This window comes from Trematomus bernacchii, unplaced genomic scaffold (assembly GCF_902827165.1).
Source record: "Trematomus bernacchii unplaced genomic scaffold, fTreBer1.1, whole genome shotgun sequence".
Lineage (NCBI taxonomy): Eukaryota > Metazoa > Chordata > Actinopteri > Perciformes > Nototheniidae > Trematomus > Trematomus bernacchii.
The window spans coordinates 6,949,125-6,969,373 of NW_022987828.1; the positions used below are offsets into that span (position 1 = coordinate 6,949,125).

The window sequence follows — 20,249 nt, forward strand, 5'->3', positions numbered from 1 at the left end:
TCCCCTAATGCACAGCACTTGTACCCTGTTATGGGCCCCTGAGAGCCTCTGTCCGTGCCAGCGTCGACTTCAGTATATTTTAAAAACGGGTTGAGCAAAGGAGGGACAGGTCACACAAATGTCTCCCGGTCATGAGCAGTCTCTCCGGTAGAGTTTGCTGTGGCTGTTCCCTTCCTCCACTCGGCTCCTCCCCGCCTTGTATCGGCTCTGTGACGGGTCACGTTATCGGAGGAGGGCAGTCGGTGTGGAAGCACTGAGCTCCCTGCCGACGAGTCACCGTCTGCCTACACTTACCATAGAATATTACTCAGAGTTGACGGGAAAGCGAAACCATCGGAATAACAGCCGGGAATCGAATAAAATCCGGGGTGTGTGGAGCAGTTCGTCGGACACACGGCCGTAATCCCCCCGCCGGAGCCGGATCTCACCGCGGGCTGCTGGATGCGAAGCTCGGCATTATAGGTGCACCGGAGTCCTCTAACGACATGGGAAATACATAGTTGGTAATGTTGCCTTTCTTCTTACAGAATACGTCTTATATGTTTCATCAGATACTGTTTTATATCAGAATAAACACTGTGTTCGCGTAGAAATACATTTTCGGTGTAGCCCAGTGTGACATTTTATTGGTCCCTTTTACAGCGTTATTCCGTAGCAAGTTGTCACTTGCTTTAAAACGCCACAGCTTGCAACGTCCTGTCGTGAATTCCCCAGCGAAAATTCACAAACCAAATGTTATATTGTCATTGTACGTTATGTGAATACTTTTATAGTGATAATAGTTTGGCATGTTTTGTCGAAGTTTCACGGTGGTTGCACTTTAATTGGACATTTGACACTGATCTACTCTTAATACGCATTTACCTCAAAATAATTTCTCTACCTTGTGCCATTTTGGATACTATGTTAATCAAGAATAAATAAGACATTGGTACGCTTAGTTCTCACAAGGGTATTCCTATATATTTCAAAAGATAATCGATAATATTAAAAAATAATTCTCAGTTTTTCTATTTTTAGCCAACATCAGTTTGGATCCAGCTGAAGCCATGGATGAAAGTTGGAAAAACTGCTTCGAAGAGGAGCTTCTGTGTCCCATCTGCTTGAATGTTTTTGAAGAACCCATCCAGCTCCCATGCAAGCACAACTTCTGCAAGAGTTGCATCTCTGAGGCCTGGGCCAAGGAAAATTCTGCGGTCCGCTGCCCCGAATGCAACCATGACTACGAGCAGAAACCCACACTGGAGAAGAACTTTAAACTGGCCAACATAGTGAAGACGTTTAACGCGTTGAACACTGAGAAAGTCCCTGCCGTGCTGCACTGTGTCCTCTGCAGACGAGGCCCCCCACTGCCTGTGAGGAAGGTCTGTCTGCGCTGCAAGGAGCCCTGCTGCCAAACTCATATCCAGACTCACCTTCAGCAGCCCTGTGCGGCCCCTGGACACCTGTTAGTGGACGCTGAGGAGCTGAGCGCTTGGACCTGTCCCAGTCATGAGGAGTACAGGCTGCTCCACTGTGAGGAGGAGCAGGTGGCTCTGTGTCCGTTCTGCTGCATCTCCCACTGCACTAACCAAAGACACACAGTCTGCGATGTGGATACGCAACGCATACAAATGCAGGTAACCCACAAATTCTCTCCTACTCACCCAATCACTTGAAACCATCAGCTGACTGGCAGGTGACTGTCAAAATATTTGATTTCCTCCATGGATTCTCCTGTAAATATCAAGGAAGTATTCAGATTATTTGATTTCCTCCATGGATTCTCCTGTAAATATCAAGGAAGCATTCAGATTGTCTTGTTTTCTACTTCCTCTGGTCTCCTCTGATGTGAGAGGACTGGACAGGTGAAACCCCCCCCATCAGAATAGATGATAGCAAACACATTCACACACATGCAGGCCTACAACCCACACAGCTTTTAACCTTGATCAAAACACCCATTCCACACCGTCGCCACGCCTTCACATTAGCCGCCCTGTGCCCTCGGGTAAGTGCTGTGATGCAATCTGCATCCACCGGAAATGATGACCCCTGTGCACTGGGGGTGGATCCACAGTTTGTTGATGGAAGCTACCCTGATCAGTTTCAGGATTTGTTCAGGAGGAAATGCACACTGGCAAGGCTTTAGAGGCTGATCTAAATAAACTGATATACTCATTTTGAGAAAGAATTGTGGTGATATGTGAAAATGTTCACAAGCAAGAAAGTATACAACTTTGAATTTCAACCGTTTGCCACCAGGAGTTGGAACTTTTAAATGAGACAAAGGTAGAAAAGCTGTGAGGAGAATACATTCTGCAGTGTGTTCATCTAACTGAAAGCAGGTAAACAAAGGACTGCCTTGGCAGGGTTGATCTCAGGATTCATAGAGTGTCTTGCATAAAACCACCATGTTATATTTTGCCTGAGTTCTGTACATTTGTTCAGTCCACTCTCCTCTCACAAGTCTAATGTAAGTGGCAAGGTGTAAAAAAACAGCCACCCACACTGCTTTATACACATTTCTTCCCTGTTCTTCCCTATCAGTGAAGGGGCGGAAGTGAGAATCAGATTAGTTTTAGCATCTGCCGTGTCTTGTTGACACGTTTGGTGATCTTATTATTCCAGTTGGGAAAGTTACAGGCACATTTCTTTCCAGTGTGGGGATCACAAATGGTTGAAATCTTTGGTAGAAACTGTTGCTCTGGTTCAGAGCTATTATTGGGACAAAAGATGTCTGTTCAGCCCTTTCCACAGCTGCTCTCTACACACACATGCACACACCCACCCATCTTTTCTGTTTTTTCACAACTGTATGTTCGCAGATACGTGGAGTTATCCAGGAGTCACAGCTCCTGGCTCTTTTCACATTAACACTGTCCATGCTTGGGCCTACAGACACAAAGTGCACTCTCATACTGATAAAGTTAGGCTTCCTGTATGCTGGTTCATTTCTTAAAGTAATTTAGGCCAGAGCGGCTTCTCTTCATTTCTTACTAAGAGGTCGTTCTCCTTCACAGAACTGTGGTCTATTTCTGTAAAAGGATTTGAAATTCCCCTGGCAGCCCCCCTGTTACTTTTGGGATAAACAAAAAGGGAAAAACCAATGTAGCTATGATCAAATCTTTGGTTGTCTTTGGCTCTCAAAGGAGGCACTTGCAGTAACCTTTCGCATGCTTGCTGGTAATTTCATGACGAGAAAGGCAGAGTAATATAATAGTTATGTCGTCCCTGGGACCGGCGGAGGAGGAGCCCTCCCACACAGCCTCACCTTGGTTTTCTCAGGCAGGAAACCGTGGCTCATGGAGGCTCTGCCGTTTGCAGATTCTTGTCTTTGGGCTGGAGTGAGTCAGGTCCCCAGAATGCTGAGGGCAGTCCATTGACATCAGACGTGGGGAATAGTTGTCAGTTGATTGTGAAAGAGGCTCTCTGTTCATTGAGCCTGAGGCTCCTCATTTAAACATGAGCTTCCTGGCAACCCGCGGGTGTCTGGATGCCTAAATAGGACAGTGGGGAAAGTGATCATTGGTGGATTTAATCTTGATAAAGGTAGGCTTTCACGCTGCTACAGAGAGATCCGCAACCAGACAGTTCCCTCCTGTCCTCTTATGCTATTTCAAGCACACAAGACAAAAAAGGGAATTGGAGGAAACATGACAAAATGAGGAAGACATTGTTGTTGAGCAGAAACATCCAGGCCCAAAAAGAAGTCACGCACCATAGCGATCACACAACAAAGTGTTCTATCCTGTTTCCTCCCATAAGATATCACTGAGCTGTATGCACTGTTTTGTTAAGACAGTTGTTAGTATTGCAAGGGTGCTGACTAAAAAGTATTGTGAAAACAGTACATGAAAAACTGGATCAAACAAGAAACACAGCCAAGTAAGTAGGTAGCAGAGCGGGTTCGCACGACAAAGTCAGGGTTGTTTAAAGAAGATAATCATAAGTGTATGAAGTAGAGGTGTGTGATGTGTATGTCAAACATGATTAAGGAACACACACACACTTTCCAACATGAATGCTGGCAGTCTCATGTGAGAAGGTCTCCACCTCTTTAGGTGCACAAAGAAGTTAACGTTACCTGCAACAGAAGCTCTTTGGGCGTCTTGTGTGTTTTGAAGGCCTGATGAATGAATGTATTTTAACTGGTTTTGCCTCAATCATCATTTACACTCCTCACTTCTGCAATCTTCTGCTTCTATTTCATTGGTAAAATAAAAACTACCAATGTATACCAATTGTCCACCTGAATCCAGTGCTTGTGTTGTTGGACAATAAACAAAGTTATTGTAGATGGTAAAAAAAAAACCTTACTGTTATCGGACACGCTTGTAAAACTTCGGTTACGCCAGCCGCGCATGGTGAGGAGTCCTCTGAGCGAGGGGAAGGTCCTGGAAGGTACCACGGCGTTACCACGATTTTGCACTCAGCGTCTCGTCACTGTGGCCTTGTAAAGGAGGGGTGAACGAGGAGGGGGGTATTCAGTTGTTAGCAATCTGCAACTGCTCTCCAGTGCAGTGAGGAGTCATATTATCCATAGGATTTATAGGCTCCAAAAACAAGGAATGTAAAAGAATAGTGTCCAATGTGCTGAGCTTTGCCGATGTTACAGGGAAAGATATTGAACGCCTTATGGGCTTTTATTTCTCCGAACATGAATTACAAAGAATGCTATTCATGTAGATAAAATCTCACGGCATACAGTTACCTTAGGGCTAAATAACAACCGTCTTGTTGCCGCACCAACTATCTAATTTATAATTTTATGATGGTGGGCTTGCTTCAACAGCTCTGGTTAGTCCCAGTCTCTTGTGCTCTCTATAAAGGCCCCGGTATTACACCATAAAATAAAATGAACTTTAGATTATTCTAGTGAGACCCCCTTAAATGCTGACTGTCTGAACTGCATTAGGGATGCGGCGATTAATGCATGGTCATATTATTGGAAATTCAATGTTTTCTTCTAAGCACTTAAAGCTGCACTGATCAATACTTCTGCATGAACAATAGATTAAACGAACAACAGAGGAATCACCTAACTCTTCAGCTCCACAGGGTTTTTTAGTGTCTTTCAATTAATTATTTTGGTTATATGGCTGTATGTCAACTTTGTTTCACCCTCACTGCTCTCATCAGCAACATTTCCAGCCGCAGCTAGCAGCTAGGAAAAGAGCTAGACCAACAGCTAGGCAAACAGCTTAAACCTGTGTACACTTCCTGCTCAGCAAAGCAGACTGACACTTCTAGTTACTAGCTAACATTTTACAAGTTAGTTTAGCTGCTAAAAAGCCAGCTAGGAGTTGGCGGAGACCAAAACTGTGCTTAGAGCAGAATGAGTATATAGACTAGTGTTTTTTATGTGGTATTTCTCATGTTACTGCGTCCTTTGTCAATAGTCCAAAGTCCATTTCATAATCAAAGTTATCTTAGATTGTGACCATGTGAAGCAGAGGAAACAGAAATATTTTCCCAAGTGAACATTTTAGCACTTCTTCACTACAAAGGACGGTTTTAGAGGACATGCAAACAAGCAAATCAGGGTGTATGTATTGCCTTATGTCCTTTAGAGAGTTTTTCCGGTTTTGTTTTTGAAAACGGACTGTTTGAAGGGTTCACTCTGGTATAGTTTGCCAGCCAGTTGTTGAACATAAGACTCCACGAGTGTTATAAGCAGCTGAAGAGGCCTGTTGCTGTGATACCACAACGTAGCTTCCCTGAAACATGCTCACTAGAGACCGCAGGAATGTCCTCCTTCTCCCTATCTTGATTTTTTTAATTCAAACTTTCCCTCTGTTGGTTTCACTCTCCTTTTTGTACGTCTTTCTCGCTTTCTTTCTGTCCGTTCTTGGCATGTGCAAGCAGAGCCCTATAGCACTTTTCATCCCGTTCCCATTCTCCCATGCACACTCAAGCGGAGGGAGAGAGCGGAGCCGGGCATTATGCACACAGACATGACAATCTGTCACTGACACAGAGGCCAATGCAAACAATGGGAGCAATGCATGTGGCAAAATGAGAAAGCAGAGAGGGGTAGTGAGAAGCCCCCGCTTTCTGTTCCCTCCTGCTCCCTCACATACACATTAGCTTCCACATATAAATACATACACAAGGCTTTGTTGCCATGGCAGCGGGTTTCCTCTTATTTGGGCATGGTGCCTTTCCCCATGCAGAAACAGTTCATTAAAAAGCGTACCTGCCCGCCCCTGTTCCTAGTTAGCTGTCAGCCGGTGACTGTAGATTGATTTCCCTCTCCTGCAGTAAATGGAGAAGGATTATGTTTACCGGCTCTTTTTGCACTCTCATCGAGCCCACAGAGGAAGTAGGCTCCAACAATGGACTGTCCTTGATGTAGCACGGCCTGTGATAAACTTAAAAGCTGTCAGAGATGGATTTGTGCAATTGTGTTTGCTGGTGTGCTCTTATCGATAAATGCATGTGGTTGCTCCTGGCAGCTGCCATTTCCTCCGTCTGATCAGAAATGTGACGTTTTAGTGACTCATGAATAGCAGCCAGGATTTAAGTTTCAAGAAGAGTTCATATTTTGAGTTGTATCTCTGTAATCCATCCATTGTATGTCCTCTCTCCACAGGCCATGCTAATGAGGCAGCAGGGCAGGCTGGACGGGCGTGTTCAGAACATCGATGAGCAGCTCACCAAGCTGGAGTCAGACAAGACTCTGGTGAAGGTACAATACTTATTATATATATAATCTATGCATATATATTTCATGTACTTTCTGAGACACCATTCTGAACAGTATCATTACTTGTCCCTTGGCTCTTTATCACCATGGGGGTTCCTGTGCTATAATTTCTTCCACACGCTGCTGTAATGAAATGATGACAATGTACCTTTGTTCACTGTTGTAAAACGAAAAGAAAATGTAATTTATTTCTAGGTTTTAATGGCTGGTGCATTGGGGTGGAAATGCTTTTTGCAAGTAAATGTTCACCTTCTAAAAGCACTGATTCCACATAATGAAGTCAGAAAACCTTAACCTATAATTACTGAACATATCGATTCACTGCTGTTTTTTGAAGCATTTATTTTAAATCCCGGGACTTAAAGGTGGGGTAGGTAAGTTTGAGAAACCGGCTCGAGATACACTTTTTGTTATATTCCATGGAATGCTCTTAACATCCCGATAGCAATGAATATCTTAAGTGCTTTGACAAAAAATCCATAAAAAAATGTCATCTGTGGAAGCCGTAGTACTGTAAAAAGCACGACCAATCATTTTAGCCGGCCCGGCTAAAATAACTGGATGGACTACCTGCCTGTCAGCCTTCCATCTGTGCACAAACTTATCTCGTGCCCTCATTGGTCATGTGCACGCTCGTGTGTGTTGGAGGAGGGGCTCTGTAAGGAAGTGGCAGATTTTTTCCGGTTGTGTATTTTCAAATTCGAGCGCACTCAAACTGGTTTCTCCGAAATTACCTACCCCACCTTTAACTCTAAATTAGTGCTAGCTTAGCTTAGATGCTAATGCTAAGATACTGCAGCAATACTGTTATTGGTATAAAGGGTAAATGGGTTTGTTACAATTAGCACTTCACGAATGTTATATTCTACCTTCAGGCAACTTGCAAAAGATAGACTAAAGACAGAATGGTAAAATCAAAAGTGATGACATCTGTGTCATTTCACAGGCACAACAAAAGCTACTACTCAGTCATTAAAGACATTACTGTGATTTCCACAGTCATACTCTCCATTGCTAGTAAATTAATGTTGTCATATGAAAGAGGTGGCGTGTGTGTTTGGTACAAGTGAATGTGTTTGTAAATCAACTTTCCTCCACAGGATGCGGTGTCTGAACTGAAGGAGCGAGCGAGAGCCCAGTATCAGAGGATGCATGCGCTGCTAGAAGCCAACCAGAGTGAAACCATGCAGTTACTGGAGAGCACCTACACCGCGTATGTTAGGAAAAACTCCCAGCAGGTTTTGCAGCTCAACGAAAGGCGCCAGGAAGCAGAAAAACTCCTGAGCTCAGTGCAAACGTTCTTCAAAAGGGCAGAAGGCATTAACTTCATGAAGGTACAGGGCATTCATGTCTTTTCAGCCACGCAAACACAACATAAACAGAATATATGGTGGATTTTCAAGAACACAATGGCATTGTCACACACATAGCAAATGAATTACAAATGAAGATACATGTTGTTCACATTATCAGTAGGTCTATTGTCTGTATTTCTTCATAAGCTGTTAGATTGTGGGTCTGACTAACTTGTGCATCTTAATTGATTTTTTTAGAACACAAAACCATACCAGCTGCTAATGGACAGGTAAGGATTTCTTCTTCTACTCTATTTCATTTTACCGGTATGTGATTGTTTAGTGTTTGTCATGTCTAAGAGTATACGTTACCTCAGAAGCATACATACAATACAGAAGTATGCTTCCAGTAATCCAGTCTAATGAAAGTGTCAAGGTGCACAATGCATCTCAAGCGAGTGTGCAAACTATATTGAATGTGGTCCACAATACTATATGTGTGTCTCTTTTATTTGTAGGTCAAACTCACACCTAAGTGGTTCTCTGCCTGCACTCAGAGTGGGCCAGCTCAACTCTCAACATCTGATATCAGAACTTTCAACAAGAGAAAAGAACATGCGAAAAATGTTGGAAGGTAAGATACTATAACGATATGTAAATAAAAATATATTTTTACGATGTTCAACAACGATCTCCAAGATGTTGTATGTTCATATTTAACTGTTAACACTTTCTGCCTCACTTTCCATTCTCAGAGCCGTTCAACGACACGTCCCTTCTTGAGATGTTGCCGTCTCACAGCACCCCCGCTGGCCCCCACATGGGGACTAGTTCAGGACCACAGAAGAGGAAATATGGCATGGCTTTTCTGGACAGTAACACACCAAACTCCGCCTCCCAGGAACCTCCACCCTTGCTCTACAGCAGCAAAAAGCCCTTCCTGTCTGATCAGAGCCATCATGCCCTGTATTCCTCTGAGGGTCTCTCCCAGAATCCTCACGGTGTTCCCGGCCACAGCCACCTGCTTGACGCTGCCGCCCATCACATGGTGGGTCTGGGGTCCAGCTCTAGCCACCACTCAGGGACCATTTTCCCCTCCTCTCATTTCCCCAATGGAGGTGCCTCGCAACAAGCCATGTATGAAGGAAGGAAAGTACTGATGTGCAGTCTGAACAACTGCTGCTGCTCCCGGGCCCCGGCCCCTCGTGCCCGGCCCCCGTACCCAGCCTCGGACTCCTTCCCCTCCATGACCTCTCAGGAGTTCCCCCCCCACGCCCCGCTATCTTCAAGCCAGCCTCTGCAGCATTTCCCCATGACAGCCAGGCACCCTGACTTCTACGGGCTGTACGGCCAGTCTTCAAACAAGCATTACGGGACCAAGTAATAAACCACAATCAGCGTTTATTTTTGTTCTTTGTTCCTTTTCATTTAGGATCAGAGATATGTTATCAGTTTGTGTCTCCAACATACGTTCATGATAATGTTATTTGGACTTTTACTTGACCCCGTTTTCGGGAAACCATGCCCTGTTAACGTTAGTACTCCTGTTTACTTCCTGAATCATAATAATGCTCTAATTAAACAGTTTGTGTTTTTATTTATTTCAATTTGACTGGAAGTGCTTATGTGAATAATGTAGTCTTAAATCCATTCAAGCAGTGAACAAAAGAAACAACATATCCTTCATCATGAGTCCTGACATGGGACTTCAGAGACTTCAGTGCCTAAAAAGACTGTTAACACGCTCTTATTGTACTTGCAAGTTCCTAGCTCTTGATTATTTCCTGTTTGCGGCTAAAAGCAAGCATGGAGCCTCTCCATGCACTCCAAAGTCCATGTGGCTTTAGAAACACTGGACTCCAAATGCTTGTCAGGTTTTTCATACATTTTTATACAAGATTATGAATAAACCAAAATAAGTGGAAAATGTTGAATAAACAAGCATATAAATTGACATTTTGTTGTATTTTAAGCATTGGTTTACACATTTTAATGTAATCCTGTGGGCTTTTATCCATATTTATATTATAAACTTCAAAGTGGGGCACAGAGGTCTGTTTGTACTGAGCAGCACGTCGTGCGATCTGTTTAAGCTAAGAGGTTTTACAGTTTTACTCAGTGGGTTACAGTTGAAAAGTCAGAGCTTCCTGTAAAAGAAAGGAAAGCTATTATTGCAGTGCATCCCACCCTACATTTTACACACAGTCTATTCATAGGATCTTGTAAATGTTGAGGTGGATGACCACATGTTTAGGACATTCTGCAGTCAGAGCAACGTGGTGCAGGAGGTTGGGGCGATGATTTGTTACAGACCAGACCACAGAGGGCCCATTATCTGCCAATTTAGGACAGTTCACTTCCTTGTCAACATCCTGGTCTCTGGCAAAATCTCTGTCTCATCCCTCTTTGTCTCATTATTGGAGCTCATTGTCAAGTTAGGTCAGAGAACAGGAATAACTGATGAGCAGCAGCAGCACCTCCCTCCTCTCACCTCTCTCTCTTCCTCTCCCGGGGTATCATCTGCCGGGGCTCGACACGGAGGAGGAGGAGGCTTTGAGCGGCGGAAGATATAGGCGCAGAGTTTTAATGAGGGTTGGGACAGCATAGTCATCTACTTATCTGTCACTCATACTCTTTTCATCATTCCCCTCCCCCTCAGCTAGACGGTGTGATAGAGGGAGCGAGCTGAGGGGCGGGGTGGAGGGCTTAGAGGGAGGAGAGGAGAAAGGGAGGAATGATTAGAGAGGGGGGGAACAGAGCAAGTGAGGCACATCACTTATTTATGGGTTATAAAATGTTCTGCCCGCCTGTTTCGTTCTCCTTTTTCTCTTGTCCAGACTGTTTTTCTTCATTCAAATTCAAGAGCGTGAATAGTAAAATTGCTGATACCCTTTCTAAAGAGCCCGGCCCCCTCTGGCAGTGAAAACATGAGGTAGAGAGGAGTAGGAGGAGCTGAGGTTTAGGTACAGTGTGCCGTGAATCTGACATTTATTGTGTGTGTGCGTGTGTGTGGAAGACTATTAGCATTCCCCTTGAGCATCGTTCCTTCTGTGTGTGTTATTAATAAAACATACAGATATCGTGAAGGGGGCCATACCACTCATTTAATACATAGAGATATTTTCTGTTTTTTAAACTGTAAAAACATCAAAGTAAGGGATTTCAATGACAAAGACAGCTGAGTTTAGTCTTATTTTGATTTGTTTTAGCATTAATTTGAATGCCCTCAACAGATCTTTATACAGTCTTAAAGTCATTTATCAACATTTGAGGTAGCACTAGCTTGAAAAAGGCATTTAGCTTTGTGAGTGTTTGGTTTGTGCCGCTCTATAGGCAGCGTTGGTGCGAGTCGTATCCTGTTGTACGAGCATGTGCTGAGGTGTCACGGGACCATCAGCCAGATACTGTGGTTCCTCATATATGTGCAGAAGGGAGGTTACATATAGGGTAAAGTGTGATGCACTTGACAGCTGTGCTCTGTTGTGGCAGGTGTGTTGGAGCTGTATGTGTATGAGTACAACACGCCCCTGCCTGCAAAAGGACGTGAGTCTGTGTGTGTGTGTGTGTTCAATGCATGGGGAACTGTCAGCTGTTGTGCAGCTGTTGTTTGTGTGCTTTACTCAGTGGTTAGATGTGCTATTGGGATAACAGAGGCCACTCACCCTATCTGTTCATTTCAAACACATTTTCTGGCCCAGTGTAATTTATTATGTCTCTCAGAACACATTTACATTAGATGAAATGTTCAACAGTCTTTGGCATCCTTAGATGTCCTTTAAAGCTTGGAAACATTCACATCACAGCTATACAACCACTTTTGCTGGAGGCAGTGGATGATGGATAAGTGGAAATTATACCCACATCTGTTAAGTCTTCCCCCATAAAAACACCTATGATTTTAGTACCAGTTCCTAAGAAAGGGTTTTGTATACAGGGTAGAGGTGAAAGTAATCATTTAAAAATAAAGAAAGTTGTCAAATCACACAGAGAAATGGGATGTATGAAAACATTTCCTCCCAAAAACTCCTGGAATGTACTGAGCATCACTGACACGGAGGGTGCAGCTCTCCTCTGTAACTCTTGGCTTTAGATGACTATTATTGACATAGTCCCAATACATTTGAACAGCTGGCAGCTTGCATAACTGTCCTGTCAGTGTTTGGTGGATGTGAGAAGTAAAAAATATTGTTGCCTTAAGTATTATAGTATGTGGAATGAGTGGTCATTAGTGCTTTTAGTGTGGACACAAACAGTTACACGGACAGGAACACGGACGTATACATCATAATGCATACAGAGTGGCTATTAATCAACCATTCAAAATGCTAACGTGCATCTGATAAGGCCTTTGAAATCAGTGCCAGAACTCCAATCAAGGATAGAAGTGTACACACACACACACACACACACACACACACACACACACACACACACCCACACACACACACACACACACACACACACACACACACACACACACACACACACACACACACCCACACACCCACCCACACACACACACACACACACACACACACATACACACACACACACACACACACACACACACACAACATCAAAGACAAAGATCCGTGGCCAATGCTTATTGATCTGCCGGTCTATTTTTGCCTGTGGAAATCATTGTAACATAAACCAGTCTTCTGTTGAGTTACAGCTGAAAGGAATCAGGCAAGAATAAAGAATTTTGTGAAATAAACAAAAGATGTGAAGGGTGTGTGTGCAGGTGAACTGTACCAGTCTCGCAGAGTCCCTCTGTAGAGGACAGCTGTATGCAGTTAATGAGTACAGTGGCGTGCTTCAGCTGTTGCCATAGTAACTTTGGACCACACAGGAGTGACACATGCAGGTGTCAGCGGTGGAAACGTATACAATTATGTGTACTCAAGTACAACTCTTAGAAGTAAATTATATTATAGTCTGAGTGTATGTTTTTCCATATATCAGTACTATTTATACTTTGATTTCAACACATTTTAGAGGGAAATGTTTTCTTGAAAATTCTGTAGGCTAGTACAAATTATTTATGACTTATTGGATTTGAGGGTTTATTTGTCTATCTTTGAGTATTATTATAAACAATATTCAGCTCAATGTTTTCCAATTTGTGTGACCCAGTGACTACAAAGTAAGGTCACAGCTCTTTTTTCAAATTAGATTCTTCTATTGCTTTTGTATCCTTTAATAACAAATCTGCCCTTTTTTCATTTAAAACTACTGGATCTTTTCAAAAGCTTTTCAAATCATGTAAGAGAACAACAACATCTCACTAAGGCAGATTTAGCCTTTGACTAATGCTAATGTTTCCCACAGTAAAGGGCACAATAGTCTACATTATTTAGATATTAGAGATGATTATGTACATATAATTCAACTCGTTTTCCTTGCCTTAACGGTGAACCTGCTTTGACACTGATGCTCAGAGGGGAGGACAACCACGGCTCATATCTGGATGGTTTCAGTCCGAATGACCAGGAAGCGTTTTGAACTGTGATATGGCGTTTATGAGTGTGTGTGTGTGTGTGTGTGTGTGTGTGTGTGTGTGTGTGTGTGTGTGTGTGTGTGTGTGTGTGTGTGTGTGTGTGTGTGTGTGTGTGTGTGTGTGTGTGTGTGTGTGTGTGTGTGTGTGTGTGTGTGTTCTTTCCAATAATTAGTCATTTTCATTCAAATCAGTAATCAATGGACTATGCTGATATGCTTCTAAGCCCTCTCTTGGTGTACTGAAATGAATGAGGCCAGATATATATATGTTTTATTTGTCTGTAATCAAAAGTGAAGTGGTAAACATTACAGGACATTTTCATGATATGGTGGATCAACAGACATGTATTATATTTTACAAGATGTTTGGAAAAGTGTGAAATGTTATGGTCATTTATCTGTAAAAATGTCATGTCCTCACTGTCAAAATGACAGTCAAATAAGAGGTAGCATGAAATTCATTTATTTTGATTCAACAGGAACATTACATATGTGACAGAGCATATTACCCAAAGAATAGACAAAAAACCCTTATTGGGCAAAAAACAATGTCATCAAAATGAGTGATTCCTCATTTCATTGACATTTATTTGAACATGCATCACCGTGTTTACTGCCAGATCGTTGTTGCTTAGGCTGCAGACACAAGCCCTGCTCTGGAGGCTTTGACCTCTACAGCGAAGGTTAAGGACTCAATGCACCACACAGGCGCTGGACCATAAAAGCCCTATATCCAATAAAAGTGGTGTAAAGGCTCTGATTCAACGTACACCGAGGTGGATGTGGTTTATGAGTCAGAACATAAGAAGCAGCAGCACCTGCTCCAAGTCAAGGTGACATTAACTAGTTAGAGGATTGTTACACATTGATTTGCTATCCGTCAGCTTCCAATCATCACCTTCCCCTCCCAGAGAGAGAGCGCTGGGGCAATCAGGGGTAAGAGCCAGCTGAGTAAAAATGCTAAATCATCTTAAAACATCATCCCTGTCCCCTTGTTTTTTGCCTCCCTCTCAACCCCCTTTTCCCTTGTTCACAGAACGATGCCATCGAGGGGATCGCACAGGTGGTCATTTCTCATGTTACCATGGCAGCACCTGGCAGTTGTTGGGATAAAACTTGGCTTACGGACATCTGGTGCTCAGTGGTGCGGCTTGTTTAACTGCGTCTCCCTCAATCTCTCCCTCCTCTGTCCCGCTGTGCCACAGTGATGCTGTCCATCATCATGGAGAGACACGAGAGCTGGGATTTCATGCATTTGAGTATTTACTCATTATTTTCCTTTTATGCAACTCACTTTATACCTTTATTTGTGGATATAATTCTACAACTTCCTCAGGTAAATTAACTATTAAAAAACCCTTGCCTTTTTAGAGATACACGGTTCTCTTATTACATGTGTATATATAAAGATATAAAGATCTTATAGAATATGAAGCATTGCTGTAGATGTAATAACCCAACAGTATGGAAAGTTAAATAAAGCACAACCGTAAACATCTGCAGCATTAAAATGCAGCATACACATTAATGCTGCAGTAAAATGTATCAAAATCATCATAGATAACAGTAAAACACAGACAGGGAACAATTTTCTCCAAAATGATTCATTTAGATAGATTGATACTCTATTGATCCCAAATTGAGAAATTCTTGTTTTACAGCATCAGTGTTTTCAGACATTGAAATATTTAAAAGGTGGAATAAAGTATAAACATAACAAAATACAAAATAAATAAACAGCAAATATAAACAAATCTACAGTAGAAAAGACATATATCACAAATATTACACAATACTAATTCTGTTTACATTTAAATGTTCTATAAAAGACCAAAAAACTCTAGCAACAGAAATATAGATTTATACTATGGGAGCAGAGACATATATACATATGATAGTATATAAATATATAAATTACATTTAAAGGTGGGGTAGGTAATTTTGGAGAAACCAACTCGAGTGCGCTAGAATTTGAAAATACACAACCGGAAAAAATCAGCCACTTCCTTACAGAGCCCCTCCTCCAACACATGCTAACGCACACATGACCAATGAGGGCAAGAGATAAGTTTGAGCACGAGATGGAAGGCTGACAGGCAGGTAGGCCATCCAGTTATTTTAGCCGGGCCGGCTAAAATGATTGGTCATGCTTTTTACAGCGCCACGGCTTCCACAGATGACTTGTTTTAATGTATTTATTGTCAAAGCATTTAATATATTCATTGCTATCGGGATGTTAAGAGCATTCCATGGAATATAACAAAAAGTGTTTCTGAAATCAATTACATACCCCACCTTTAAGTAAAAGTTTCTGAACATAGCCTACATACCTAATTTAATTAAGGTTTTGAATGGAAGAATTTCACCTTTGCATTTTATTTACTGTATTATATATAATTATCTGAATGGTTCTTTCATACTGGCTGGTAGTTTTAAAGAGGATTGTAATGTATGTTCCCTAGGAAGATGATTGAGTTGGGTTATGCAGCTCTCCCAGTGATGAAGGTGGACAGAGGCTCTGGTAAACTAGCACAACGCGTTGTCCTCTATCAGCTGGGAATGGCTCAGATAGGTTGAAGTACTTCTCCATTTTCTTATTTTTCCCACCTCTCTCCCTGTATCTCCTCCAGCCTTATCTTTATGGCGACTGCAGCCGTCTTTCGGTTTACGCAGAAATTAAGAGATAACCGCAGCTGACAGATGGGCCAAACTGTTGAATGGACTGGTTTATTGGCCATTTACAGTTGACAGTTATCTTAATTTTTCATTACAGAGTCAAGTAAAGCCAAGAAATGTTTCAACTGGAGTATTCTGTATGTGTGTGATGTCTGTCTTTATAATTGTCCAGCTCTATGGATGTATCCAAACTGGAATGGGAGTCAAAGAGCTCCATTGCATCTCAGTATGAAGATAGTTCCAAACCGTTCACACGTGATGTTACCATTAATCCACTTTAAAAGGCTCTAGTTTTCAGTTGAGTTTTTTAGGGTCCATGGATTTTATGTAGGACAGTAGGTTGGGTTTCTGCTTCCCAAATTTGCTAGCTGAAATATGGTATTTTATCTAAGACAATACGATGTTAAACATTTCTATTTCAGCTTTCCATCATCTAAAAATTAGAGTTGATTGAACTTTGTTTAAAAATAAATTAAGGTCATAGCACAAAGTCCTGTGTGACTGTTGCACGAACTCCGCATGCATGTCGTATTTCATCATTTGTCAATGTGAATAATTGTCTGTACTGCTTTGGTAGAGACAGAATAAAAAGAAAAACAAAATACGTTAGTTGTAAAAATCACGATACAAGTCTCTAAAATAAAATCTCTCTCAAATAACATACGGTGTAGTGCGTGTTTCTGAGAGGGGATTACATTTATCTGACCAATTAGATGCTTATACCGTAATGTAAAAGGCTAGAAATAATTATACATTTTAAGAGACAAAATAAAACAAAACCATTTTTTTTTTCTTGATGAATTTACTACAAAATCTTCACATTTATGATTGACATTTCACATAGAAAACAATATTGTTTTGAACTACAAAGATCTTTTAATACACTGCAATTTATGCAAGTCATCTGATTGCACCACTCAGCTGGGACAACAATTCCCGTCTGGCCAGTACATACAAACAATGCTGTTACTTTTACAAGTACAGTATATATAAACATAACGAGTGGGAAAAAGTGACATTTCCCTGGTGCAGTAAATCCATGACTGTATCACATACAGTTTAAATCACTGTAGCATTTCATAGGAAAAACAGTTCTTCTATAAGTGAGTGTCTTTAACGCGGTTAGATGGAGAGGGAGAAGAGCCCGTCATGATGTCACTTCCTGCTTCCAGCTGCCATCACACTGAGAATTTACGTGGCTGTGTGGAGGAAGAAGAGTGTCTGTCCGGTAGAAAAAAAATGTTGTCTCATAAAAAACATATCAGCGTGTGAGGGGGGGGGGGGGGGGGGGGGGGGGGGGGGGATTCCAAAGATCTAACAGGGTCTTCTCCATCTACTGCTGCTTCTTCTTTGCTGGTTTAATGGGGGTGATCTCTTCCTCCTCGTCTTCATCGTCATCGTCGTCATCAGACATGTTATCCGACTCCTCAACCTCTGAAGCTGCAAAAGAGCAGAGGGCGAAGTTAAATCACTATTTTGATAGATTATGAAACTCAAAATTATTCATCTGCCCTTTTAGTTGACCTCATGCACAGTTAATATGCAGCTACACACACTTATTACAACAAGTAATTCATTTTAAATCAGTTACAATCTAACCTTTAAACATTACTGGAATTATATTACACGCCTTAAATATTGATCGGAAAGATCGTGGTAAAAATATTTCAGAAATAGGTTTATTGCCAAGTAGGTTTACACATACAGGGAATTTGTCTTGGTGTACATTGTGCATACATAAACACAGTTAAAGAAGATCAAATGTAAGAAAAAAAAAAACCAACAAATAAAATAAAAAACAATTGAAACTATTATACGTTTAAGATATAGATTTTTTTTAACATGACAAATCTGGATATACTAAAGAACTACGTGCCGTATACTGTTGCGAAGTAATAGGAATCATAAAATCAAATATGTGCAGTATTGCTATGGAGGTGGATGAGAGATAGCTTATGTATAAATGTGCTAAATATTTGGAGGGTTGTGCAGAACAGGCAATACTATAATTCAAATAATTCATGATGCTTCCTATTGTAATATTAATCAAATTGTGTTACATTTTGATCTAATATTAACATGCACAGACAGCAGAGATATTGACAGCTTTTTAAAAGTATGGGAGTGTTAAAAGAGAAGATTAGTAGTTACCTATGAGGTGTAACCCGCTGACAGTGACTGGTCCGGTCCCAGCCTTCAGCCGAATGGTCACTGGGGCTTTCAGCTCAAACTCTCCCAGACTCACCTGAGGAAAAGAAGGTCAAAGTTGAGAAACATCTCTACCATGCAAAAACAAGATAGTCTAAAACATTGGTGTTTTAAAAAGGTTTCTTTTGGATTCACCAAAGTCACACAACAACACACAAAATAACTGATTGAGGCAGTGATAGACCAGTAACATCTGTATTCTGCAAGATACAATTACATCTTTTTAGCAATGGAATCTGGTGGCTTTTAATATAGATATATGGCTTCAGTTTCCCCATCTGACGACAAGGTAAAGGGGGGGAAATCATCTAAATATATAGATATAGATTTTTTTAAGTTGGCTGGAATACATTTTGATGAAATCCCATCAACACATCAGTACATTTCTTTGCTCGAGTGCTGTCATTCTCCCCTGCTAACTGGTGGTGTGCAGACTAACATCTACTCACTACAAAAATCTGAACTATCCCTTTGTCGTTACATGTAAATAAATGGCCAACTGTACCATGGGCAGGCAGCTGATGTGGAGGTTGGCGATGGGCACTGACACAGTCTTTCCTTGGTGGTTCATGGCCGTCACCTCCACCACATTACTCTCCTCCTTTGCACCCTCTCCCAGACAAATCTGTCACAATAAAACAAATAATTCAGGTTATATTCATTCAAATCTTAAGTAGCCAGTATGGTTTCACAGCCTTAGATACAAACTTTTATGTGGTGATTCTGGTTATACCAAATAATTGTACATACTGTTCTGAGTTCAAGGAAATGCTCCAGGTCCTCTTCTTCATCTCCTTGGAAAGTGTAGAAAGGCACTTTAGAGGACAGCTCACAGCCTGGAAGACACGTAAAGAAAAGGATGATTTAGTAACAGTTTTAATGATTTCATGCAAGCGCGTGCACTGGCTGAAATAAAGACTTATTAAAGCGCGATGTTCAGTCACAGGTGAGACCCACGTGTGCGCCAGCAGAGAAGAAAGTGGATTTTAAAGGACTCACTGAACAGGAAGCTCTCCAGCTTGGATTGACCGGCTGGCCCGTGGTCTGTCGTGCAGTCTTCGTCGTGGCAAGACATTTTGTCTGAGCACAAAAATTACGTTTGCTGTGAAAACTTTATCGCGAAATGAACACTGCACTAGAGAAACAAGCGTGTCGCAGACTATTTGACTGCGTGACGCGTCATAACTGTGCGCCGTTGCTCGGTCAGGTTTTTTTCCCCTCCTCCAGAACATCAGGAATGTATTTGAGATGCCGATGCTAACATAGGCTACGTGAAATGTTACCAAGTAAAATATATCCATTGTAATAGAAAATAACAATTAAGTAATTACACCTATTAGTTATTCATAAATAGAAACACAATTTGTTATTTGGAATGTTTTTCTAAGCCAATTTAAATTCATTAAAGGTGGGGTAGGTAATTTTGGAGAAACCAGCTTGAGTGCGCTAGATTTTGAAAATACACAGCCGGAAAAAATCTGCCACTTCCTCACAGAGCCCCTCCTCCAACACACACGAACGCGCACATGACCAATGAGGGCACAAGATTTTATGGATTTTTTGTCAAAGCACTTAAGATATTCATTGCTATCGGGATGTTAAGAGCATTCCATGGAATATAACAAAAAGTGTATCTCGAGCCGGTTTCTCAAACTTACCTACCCCACCTTTAACCTCCTCCCTGCATTTGTATGTAATTTGCAAAATAACTCAATTTAGTTAGTGTACATACATTATTTCCCACAATACACAAATACACAAAAGATAATGTTAAATATGATTTGTTTCAGGAGTAAGGCTAACTACTAGTTAGGGTAGTTTATAATCACACAAATCCAAGCTTGTCAAGGTTTATGTTCATACCACTTTGTAATAAAACCCTA

At 41.6% G+C, this 20,249-nt stretch overlaps 2 protein-coding genes across 3 annotated transcripts; one reads left to right on the forward strand and one right to left on the reverse strand.

Moving 5' to 3' along the window:
• The first annotated feature begins 66 nt into the window (after positions 1-66).
• trim8a (tripartite motif containing 8a) lies at positions 67-9,937 on the forward strand. Of its 2 annotated transcripts, XM_034152112.1 has the most exons (7): positions 67-503; positions 1,021-1,619; positions 6,575-6,670; positions 7,789-8,022; positions 8,242-8,273; positions 8,502-8,617; positions 8,739-9,367. In XM_034152112.1, exons 2-7 carry the CDS (start codon positions 1,050-1,052, stop codon positions 9,365-9,367), a joined length of 1,677 nt encoding a protein of 558 aa, XP_034008003.1. In that variant the 5' UTR covers positions 67-503; positions 1,021-1,049. The 2 variants fall into 2 exon arrangements, with proteins under 2 accessions (XP_034008003.1, XP_034008004.1); XM_034152113.1 differs by lacking the exon at positions 67-503 and having other exon boundaries at positions 1,050-1,619; positions 8,739-9,937.
• A 7,074-nt stretch (positions 9,938-17,011) lies between these two features.
• npm3 (nucleophosmin/nucleoplasmin, 3) lies at positions 17,012-19,583 on the reverse strand. The gene is made up of 5 exons (XM_034151784.1): positions 19,366-19,583; positions 19,117-19,202; positions 18,872-18,991; positions 18,310-18,403; positions 17,012-17,598 (listed from the first exon to the last, which is right to left on the reverse strand). Exons 1-5 carry the CDS (start codon positions 19,439-19,441, stop codon positions 17,492-17,494), a joined length of 483 nt encoding a protein of 160 aa, XP_034007675.1. The 5' UTR covers positions 19,442-19,583; the 3' UTR covers positions 17,012-17,491.
• Between the last annotated feature and the right edge of the window lie 666 nt (positions 19,584-20,249).